Source organism: Mus caroli, chromosome 9 (assembly GCF_900094665.2).
Source record: "Mus caroli chromosome 9, CAROLI_EIJ_v1.1, whole genome shotgun sequence".
In the NCBI taxonomy this organism is placed as follows: Eukaryota; Metazoa; Chordata; class Mammalia; order Rodentia; family Muridae; genus Mus; species Mus caroli.
The window spans coordinates 23,138,196-23,147,727 of NC_034578.1; the positions used below are offsets into that span (position 1 = coordinate 23,138,196).

At 49.7% G+C, this 9,532-nt stretch overlaps 1 protein-coding gene across 4 annotated transcripts in view; it reads left to right on the forward strand.

Annotated features, from left to right (window-relative positions):
• Window positions 1-9,532, forward strand: part of Igsf9b (immunoglobulin superfamily member 9B) — a 52,258-nt gene that overhangs the window by 8,774 nt on the left and 33,952 nt on the right. For all 4 annotated transcript variants that reach the window (XM_021172650.2, XM_021172649.2, XM_029481996.1 and 1 more), the window contains exons 2-4: window positions 1,541-1,738; window positions 3,752-3,898; window positions 8,944-9,095. In XM_021172650.2, coding sequence (XP_021028309.2) covers window positions 1,541-1,738; window positions 3,752-3,898; window positions 8,944-9,095 — 497 coding nt within the window. The remainder of the gene's footprint in view (window positions 1-1,540; window positions 1,739-3,751; window positions 3,899-8,943; window positions 9,096-9,532) is intronic.

Consider the following 9,532-nt stretch of genomic DNA (forward strand, 5'->3'; position numbering starts at 1 on the left):
AGAGAGAGAGAGAGAGAGAGAGAGAGAGAGAGAGAGAGAGAGAGAGAGAGAATACACACACACACACTCACACAGAGAGAGACAAAGACAGACACCCAGGGCAGGAGTCAGAAGGAGAAAACAAGACCTAGAGAAAGGAGAGAAGGTGGTATGGAGGACACAGAGGTAGATAGTGATCAGGAAAACACGCACACATGGCTAGGCACACAGATGTGAAGGGCAGACTGAGGCATGAGCTCACAAGGTCAGAGGTGAAGGAAGAACAGAGATGGACCCACAAAGCTCCCTTGCTCTCCTGCAGGGTCTTTGGGTGGGACGGCCCAACAAGCTTCAAGCTTGTGGCCTCCCAGTGGAGGCTGCTGTCCTTGGTACTGACTGCCCTGGAGAGCTGAGCTTGGAGGGTGGTAAAGGAGAAAGTGTGTAGATAGCTCGGGCTGGGGGTGTCATGGGCAGTTGAAGGAAGGCAGGGGTGAGGCCGTCCTTCTCCGAGGGAGAAATGATCAAGGTGACCTTGCCATCTCCCTCTCCCTTTCTGATGTGAGGAGGGTGTTCGGCTGGAGATGATCTTCAGGTTCTTTTTGCTCTGATATGTGGACAGTGTCCCTGGAGGTAGCCCCTTTCCTGGCTCCTCAAGCTTGCAGTTTGGATAGGGTGGAGGCCTCTCCTGCCAGCCTCCCTCCCTTGCCCTCTTCCCCATAGGGGTGTGCCCTCACTAGCTCCCTGATTCTGATGTCCTCTGTGAAAGGTAGGGGGTTGCTCCAGTGCCCCTCCTTTGTCACCACCATCTTCCTGCCTTAACAGTGATGTCTGGGGCTACTGTGAGAGTCTAATAGATTCAAAGCCTGGAGATTGGAGGGCTGCAGTGCCTCCTGCTCCCCTCTGCAGCAAGACTGGCGCAGTGGGTTGGAGGAGGGGCTGGAGAGACTGCTCCGGCCCACGGGGCTTTCCCTCTGGTGTTGCCAAGCAGCCTCCTTACTTGTTAGGGATTCCTCGCTCCTGTATGGAGGAGCCCTCTTGTTTAGAGCTGTAACACCAGGCTGAGCTGGAGGTGGGGCAGAGGAGGAGGCAGGATCTCTGCCTTCGCCCCCCCTCCCCCAGGCTTCAGTGGGAAGTACCCTGCTTCAGAAAGATTGCAGAATGTTCATAGGGACTACAGTTGGGCAGGATCCCAAGGGCTGAAAGCCCTCCATCCGCTGTGTCTGAGCTCCTGATGCTTCGTGGGAGCGCAGGGGATACCTGAGGAAGGCAGGCCAGGCATATCATGCCTGCTGCTGTTTGGACCTTTGGATGGGAAGTCTTGCTTGCAAGACTAGAGAAAATGGGACACCCCTTCCTTTCTTCTTCTCTTCTTATGCCATACATGAAGCAGGGAAGAGGGAGATATGCCTACGAGATGGGTGTCCTGGGTGTACTAGGGACTGTTGGGGAGAGCAGGGATAGGTCCAGAAGTGGGGAGGCGAGGGTGGGATATCAGTATAAACTGTAGGAGCAGGATCTTTTTTGCCAATTCCTCATGTGTCACCTTGGCTGTCCTTGGTAGGTGCCCACGGCCTGCGAGAGGAACCCGAGTTTGTGACTGCTCGAGCCGGCGAAGGTGTGGTTCTGCGATGCGACGTAATCCACCCAGTGACAGGACAGCCCCCACCCTATGTTGTAGAGTGGTTCAAGTTTGGGGTCCCCATCCCTATCTTCATCAAGTTTGGCTACTATCCCCCACATGTGGACCCTGAGTATGCAGGTAAGCTGTGGGCGACAAGAGCTGTCCCCCTGTCTCTCCACCACCCCCTAGGTTTTAGCTGTGTTATACCTCCCTTTCAGGGCTCAGCGGCATCCACCGAGTCCTAGCCACTCTTCATCTTTCTCTGTCACTTCTGATATTTCTCTTGACTGGGCCTATTATCTCTGTGCTTCATGGTCTTTGCCTTTTCCCTTCTCTCTTTGTCCTCTAGTGGGTTTTCACCATAAATAGGAAAGGAAGTCGAAGAGGCAGACATGAAGCCTGCATCTTCATCCTGCAGATGTGCTGAGAGCCAGGACTCCAGTGCAAGCTAGAAAGAGGGACCCCTTGGAGGAAGCAAGGGGCAGAGGGGGGAAGGGAGTCAGACACCTCTTCCACCTTTCCCTGGGTATGGTACAGCTCCGGTTGCAGGATCAGCTGTCTGTATGCCCCCATTCTCCTGACTCTGAAGTTGGGGTGTCCTGTGCAGAGTCTGGTATATATCTTCACTTCTTGCTGTCTGTAGTCCTGGCAGACATCTGATTTCACCTCCTATGCCACTCCCCCCTCCCCACACACTTTCCCTGGCCCTGTTTATGTCTTGCTCTGTAATTATTCTGCCAGCGTGGTCTCCCTGTGACTCACTGCTGCTGCCCTGCCAGCCTGCCAGTGAAGAGGGCTCGGGGTGTGTGTATGTGTATGTCTCTGAGTGTGAATGTGTGCTGGAGCTGAAAGAAGTCAGGCGACAAGCAGGACCTTACTTTTACCTTTCTTTTACCTATGGCTTCTGAAGTCTGAATTGCCTTCTCTGAGAATGCATTCTTTTTCCTTTCCCTCCCTCCTTCCTCCCTCCTCTTCCTTCCCTCCTCCCTCTCTCCTTCCTCCCTCCTCTTCCTCTTCCTCCCCCTCCCTCTTTCTCTCCCTTGCTCTCTTCCTTTGGTACTGAAGATGGAACTCAAAGCTTTGCACTTTCCCCGCCATTGCTGTACCTTTGAGTTCCACCCCAGTTTCTAGGACTTGGGGTACCCCTAAATTGCCCCCTCCACCTTCTTACTCACAGCCCTGCTGCCTTAGCCTCGTGAGTAGCAGGGGTTGTAGGACCTGGATTACTGTGCCAGGCTCTTTCCTGTTTGTCTTTCTTCTGAGTCTATGTCCCTCACCCTCCCTTTGGCCAAGATTAACTTTGATAGTTCTTTTAGGCTGGCTGGCATCAGAGTTCCTACAAGGAAGGCTTGAGTCTGAGGCAGGAAGGCAAACAGAGGAAGAAGTGGTTTGGGTTTTGATGAATGTGGGCTCGACTGGAAGATGAGGCAAGAGGGATCTCTGGATTGCTTTGTCCACTGCAGTGTGGGCAGGACTCTGCTATGCTCTACGTACCACAGAGGTAGCTAAAGGCTAAAGAAGAACCACCAGCCTTGCCTTGCCTGACCCTTCTAGGCTGGTCTATGGGGGGATATGATGTCATCTTGGTACTAGTAGTGGGAGTGGGAGGGACCAGGCATGTGGCCCTGGCCAGTCTTAACTCTGCCTGTTCAGGGAAGCCAGACAAGGAAGTTGGGTCAGATAAGTCTTTGGCACCCAGCTGAGACAAGGATATTCTGGGTCCTGCTAGGCTCCCCACCTCTATACTTTTCTATATCTTTCTCTCTCTTCTCTCTGCACCCATCATGCCTTTCTTTTGCTCAAAATCTCCAAAAGAGTGGGTATTTTTGAAGGAGCAGAGGCTATTGTCAATGCCATAAACAGCAAGCTGCCCTTGTAGGCTGATGTAAGGGCCAGGTGGGAGTGGGGGTGGGGTTGGGGGTGGGGGTGGGGTTGGGGGTGGGGTTGTGACTCCATGACCAAGGAAGGTTGCCTTTGCTCTCTGTCTATGCTGGGTGCTGACTCCGTTTGGTGACACGGCCACCACGGAAAGTGATCTGAAGGTTATGATGGGCCTCTTTTTCTTTGGCTATGGGAGAAAGAGAGCGGGTAGATTTGCTCTGATGGATTGGTCTGATGGCTCACTGGGTTTTGTCCACCGTGTTCTCCCAGGCCGGGCCAGTCTTCATGATAAAGCATCTCTGCGGCTGGAGCAGGTGCGCTCTGAGGACCAGGGTTGGTACGAGTGCAAGGTACTCATGCTGGACCAGCAGTATGACACATTCCACAACGGCAGCTGGGTCCATCTCACCATTAATGGTACGTAAATCTTTTGGTAACGGCCAAATAAGATGACCTCTGTGGCTTACTCCAGAGGAAGCCCCTCTACTGAGAGAAGCCCCAGTAAGCTCTGGTCCCATAAAATCTTGGTTAATGTCTCCTTTACATCTCTTCAATACGTTCCTGGAATTTATGGGTCAGAAGAGTGTGTGAAAGCAGCAGGTCCCTTGTGTGCAGGGTCGTATCAGGGTTCCTCTGGGGAAGGTACAAATCTGCTTCTAGGAACCAGGAGGTTTGAATTGGTCAGTGTTGGTGTCATTGTCTAGCCTCGGATGACTCTGCTAGCCCAGGATGTGTCTCTTGTCAGGTTGAGTTCCTTGTGTCTCAGCATGAATCTTCCTAGACCGCTCACTTAGTTTCTCGTTGAGTGCATTTATTTGGGTAATAAGTACCAAGGGTCTGTTAACTTCCTAGCCCTACACCAGCTGCTAGGTAAATACTGTGGAGTAAACTCAGGCCCATTTCCTGCTTGAACAGGGTTTACCAGCTAATAAAATGTGAGAATCCTGGGAAGAGGAACGGTTTTAATGGCTGTCAGTTATTTATAGCTCAAGTTAAATGGATTGTGCTATGCACAGATACTTTTCAAGTGTCTGACTAGGGCAGGGAGGCCTGAGTGAGCTTGTGAACTCCAGGCTTGGTCTAGGCTGGGGTGTCCTGGGTCCTCAGTGGCAGTGGTCTGAGGGTCTTCATGGAGGGAGAGGTTCTAATCGCATCACATACATGCCGAGATGTGCAGCATCCAGTGTAAGTCTGGGGTTACAGATGCTGTAGCCACAAAAGAAGAATCGCTGCTCCTACACTAGAAATTTCTCTTGAGATGGTTTCACCCTGAGGAATGGTTCTGTCTTCCTTTTCCAGTAGGGTTGGGGGAGACTCATACTCTCTCTGGGTCCGGGAGCCCGTCCAGGGAGAACAGCGTATTTTAGTTTTTTCTTTTATAGATTTATTTATTTATTTATTTATTTATTATGTATAGTGTTATTATGCCTGCATGTGTACATGCCTGCAGATCAGAAGAGGGCACCAGATCTCATTATAGGTGGTCATGAGCTACCATGTGGTTGCTGGGAACTGAACTCAGGACCTCTGGAAGTTCTTAACCTCCGACCAATCTCTTCAGCCCATAGTTATTTCTTAAAAAAAATATATATATATATATATTTTTTTTTTTTCAGAGCTGGGAAATCAAATCCAGGGTCCTGTGCAGATCAGGCACATCCCAGAGTTACATTCTCAGCCCCAGGAAAGATTATTTTTATCAAGAGGGTTGGCCTATAGTGCAGGACACTTTAAAGTTGGTGGTCCAAGGTCCGAGGTGGGGCAGTCACTACGTGCTTGTTGGTTCTGCTGTTGAAGGCAGATCTTAAATCTTGTGTGGATTTTCTCCAGCAGCAGCCAGCTTTCGAGAGACCATGAGCCAGTTGTTGTGTGCTCAGGGAAAACTCCTGTCACTGGGAACACAAGCAAATCATAACTCGGAAGGGAGATTTGCTGCTTAGGGCGTTCATGATCGAGCACCAAGCCAGGAGATCCTGCATTCATTCATTCTCTCTCTCTCTCTCTCTCTCTCTCTCTCTCTCTCTCTCTCTCTCTCTCTCTGCCGTTTCTTATTGCCTGAAACTGCCTTGAGGTGTGGCCTATCTCTCACATCATCCTGATTGATAGTATCTATTCCGGGAAACCCAGACACCAGCTATGCAGCCAAGAATCCTGTTCAGGGAGGTTGGGAGCTGATGTTCTGCTGGCCATTGTCTTTGTTTGCATGAGTTGATTCCTTAGGCATTTTTAATTTCTCGTAGTTGAATAGATGTGGACCAAGACCTGCCAAAGGTGTGACTTATTTCTTGAACCCGTTGCATATTAAGTCATGGGGGACAGTTAAGCGGAAACTCTCTGAGTTTCACTTTCCTCAGAAAGAGCCTGTTTGTAGGGTGTTGCAAGGTTCCATGCACTGCTGTGTGAGATTGTCTAGAGCACTGATTATCTGAGGGTAGTTATGGGCAAGACAGCAGCCACATTTCTCACAGCAGCGGGAAAAGGGGCAAGCAGATCAAAATGTGGGTGGCAGGGATAGCTAGTGAGAAGGCACTAAGGACTTTGGTCCTTTAAAAGTCTTCATGAATCTAATCAAAATTATCCATGTAAGGTGTATTTCACAATGTCCTCTCCGTGGAAGGCTCTGGGTGTCAGGCAGGGGCCATGACCCAGTCTTGGTGTTTATCTCTTCCAATCATGTCAAGAAATGATTGCCATGTGTCTCTGTGAGCACAAAGGTAGAAAAGAGTTTCTGAGAACATGGCCTCCGTCCAGAATCCTGGTGGTGGCAGCAGGGGGTGGGACTTAGGCAAGAGCAGGGAGTGAGGTGGCAAGGGTCCTTCTTGAGAGGAATCTGCAAATCTGGGAGCGTAAAGGAGGAGAACAGCTTAGGTAGGGGGTGCAGGTAGTCTGCGGACATGCAAGGGCTGGGCGGCGCATGGAGGCTGAGCAACCACGCTTGAGAATGACACCTTAGCTGAGAGCAGGTTGCCATTACCCAGGAGCAGACCTGGAAGATACAGACCAGAGTTCTGCATGAGAGAGAGCTCCCTCTCACCCAGCCCTCGGTTTCCACTCTTCCATAACTTCTTCCTGTGTAAATATTTCCATTCTGGATATAAAGGGGCAGGCGGGAGCCTTTTGTCAGTCAGAGCAGAATGTATAGCGTTGGCCATTTTGTGACAAGGGGAGTACACTGGAAACAGAAAGGCCAGTAAAGAAATAAGAGTTACAACAAATTATCTCATTCTCCTCCTGTGCTTTCTGTGAAGACTGGTTGGGTGGAAACAATCTCAGTGATTCCTCTATTGCACATAAAATACCTCCAAAGTCCAAGCCAAGTCTCGCTTTAGGTCTGGTGTATGGCTTGGAGGCGAGGCCAGCTTATTTCTAACCTGCGCTATTAATTATAGGGCGCTTGCGAGAGGACTAAGCCTGGAAATGCAGCTGGCAAGCTAACACCTAATTCAGTAAATAATTGAGAGTCAAACCATTATTTCCCTGAAAACTTGAAATTGTTCAAAGTGCGTTCCTGATTAGCACCTAAATAAGAAAGTAATTATGTAATTAGTAATTAATTTGTCACTTCAGGACATAATTTAATTTATTATCTTTTCTTTTAAGCTTGACACCGAGGCAATAGAGGCTGTGGTTGAGTTAACTGACTTTTCGGGGGCAGGGTGGGTGAATGTGGGCTCTGGTGTGAGTGTACATTCTCAGTGCCTGTATGCTGGAGTCCCAGGACACCTTTACAAAGACTTGGGAGGGCTTGTCACCATTGTGCCTAGTGTCTTTCTGATCACTGGCTTTCCTGAGGACGTGTGTTTTATGTGAAGACGTCTACTTCTTTATTTATCCTGTAGTTCCAAATGTCCTTGTCTACCCATGCCAGCTGTGGGCATTGGAGATTCAAGACCAAGGTGGCCCTACATGATCATGCCTCTAAAAGGATGCAATGTATGTACTTGCGTTTGTATTGGACTATAGATGTGTATGTTGTAGGCCTTCATTCATTTGTTTATTCCACTCATTCTTCCATTCAAGAAATGTTTGTTGAGCACTCCTGGTCCGTCCAGGAACTCCGGGACACTTGAGTATTCAGCGGTACTAGGAAAAGCCACCCGCTCACATGAAGCACAGAAATAGGATCTGGATGGAGAGTTCCAGGCTGAGCCAGAGCTCTGCAAATGGATGGTGTTGAGGTTGGGAGCTCTGGCTGCAGGGAGACACAGAAGGGCAGTGTTTTTAGAGGCAGCAGGAGTAAGCATAGAGAGATGGAGTCCGTGTGGCACAGGCAGGACCCAATCCTAGCTCCCTCTGACTTGACTCTGGCAGCACAGTTACATGGATGGCGAAGGAGCCTTTCTGAAGTTTTTCCTTGGTCTTCAGACCAAAGCATCCAGGGATGACAATGACAGTATTGATGGCAGAAAATCAGAGTTTGCTGTGAGCATTAGCCTGCATTTTTCACAAGATCTCTCATAAATCTCATCTCATTTACTACCTACATTAGTTCTAGAGGACAGAGGATTTAGATAAAGCCCACGCAGTCTGAGGAACCTGCCTGAGATTATATGCCAGGCTAGTACTTGAACATGGGCCCTTGGGCAGAACCCTGGTGTTGTTGGCTTTGGTGTTGATATTCAGAGAAGCCATTTTGGAAGACCGTGGAACCATTACTCCAAGAGGTTAAAGTTGGCCAGGCTCTACAAGCAGCGCAGCAAAGGCAAGGAGTTCTTAAAAGCTGATTATCCAAACAGGATAGAACATTAATCACACCTTCAGTGCTTGGGAGAGGATAACCTCTCATGTAATCAGGGGAGAATTAAGAAGGTAGAAGCCTATAGAATTCACTACTCAACCCCTTTATCCATAGGAGCCAAAGAGAAGGCAGGCAGGTGGGAAATTGTTTTCCCCTGTCTGGAGAATGTGGTAAAAGTAAGACTGTGCATCATCCTTAGCCTGGGACCTGTATTAGGCCTTGATGAGACTGTCAGGAAATCTGCAAATGAATGGGTTTGGTGGAACTGGGATACAGGACGTGGGAGGCTCTGTGCAGTGTGATAATCCTGAAGGGAGGTGGAAAGTTCTTCAGCCTTGTTTAGGTCTTGTTCCTAGCGCTGAGCGTGGCAGCTTCCCAATAGCGGGAAGCTTCACTGGGAAGGAGCTAAGTTCAGCCAGATGAGTATAGAATTCAGAGCTAGCCAGACTGAGGAAAGGTCCAAAGCTGACCAGATGGTCCCTTCCAGCAGCTCAGGCACAGGGTGTTGATTCTTTCAAAAGCTGGTAATCCAAACAGGATGGGCCATTATTCGAACTGCAGTGCCTGGGAAAGGCTAATCAGTAGGTTCTAGGTCTTTCCATCTCCGTGATATACCGGGTAGGAGTTTCTGCACTCTTTGTTCTTGACCTCTTGTCCTTGCACGCAGCAGAGTTCTGCACAAGTAGATGGAGTCCACCTCTCATTTTCCTGTTGTCCTTTGCAGCCCCTCCCACCTTTACAGAAACACCCCCCCAGTACATCGAGGCCAAGGAAGGTGGAAGTATTACCATGACGTGTACTGCTTTCGGGAACCCTAAACCCATCGTCACCTGGCTCAAGGAAGGGACCCTCCTCGGTGCTAGTGCAAAGTATCAGGTGAGTCAGCTCTCACCTGGGTGCCACAGTCACTCTTCCAGACCCTCTCTCCCTGCCCATGTCCCATGGAATGCAGCTGGCCACCGAAGGTATGCGTACATGGCCCAGGGTGGAGGCAGGCAACCTCATGGCCTGACTTGACTACAGACATTCTGCTGCCTCTTGTAGTGAGGCCCTTGTCCTCCCTGTCCCTGTACATGAGTCTCTGAGGCTATTTCCAGCTTCTCAGAGCTCATCTTCTCATTTAAGAGGCTTCCTGGTTACAGAGACAAAGTTTGGAGCTGAGACAAAAAGATGGACCATCTAGAAACTGCCATATCCGGGATCCATCCCATAATCAGCTTCCAAACACTGACACCATTGGATACACTAGCAAGATTTTGCTAAAAGGACCCAGATATGGCTGTCTCTTGTGAGACTATGCTGGGGCCTGGCAA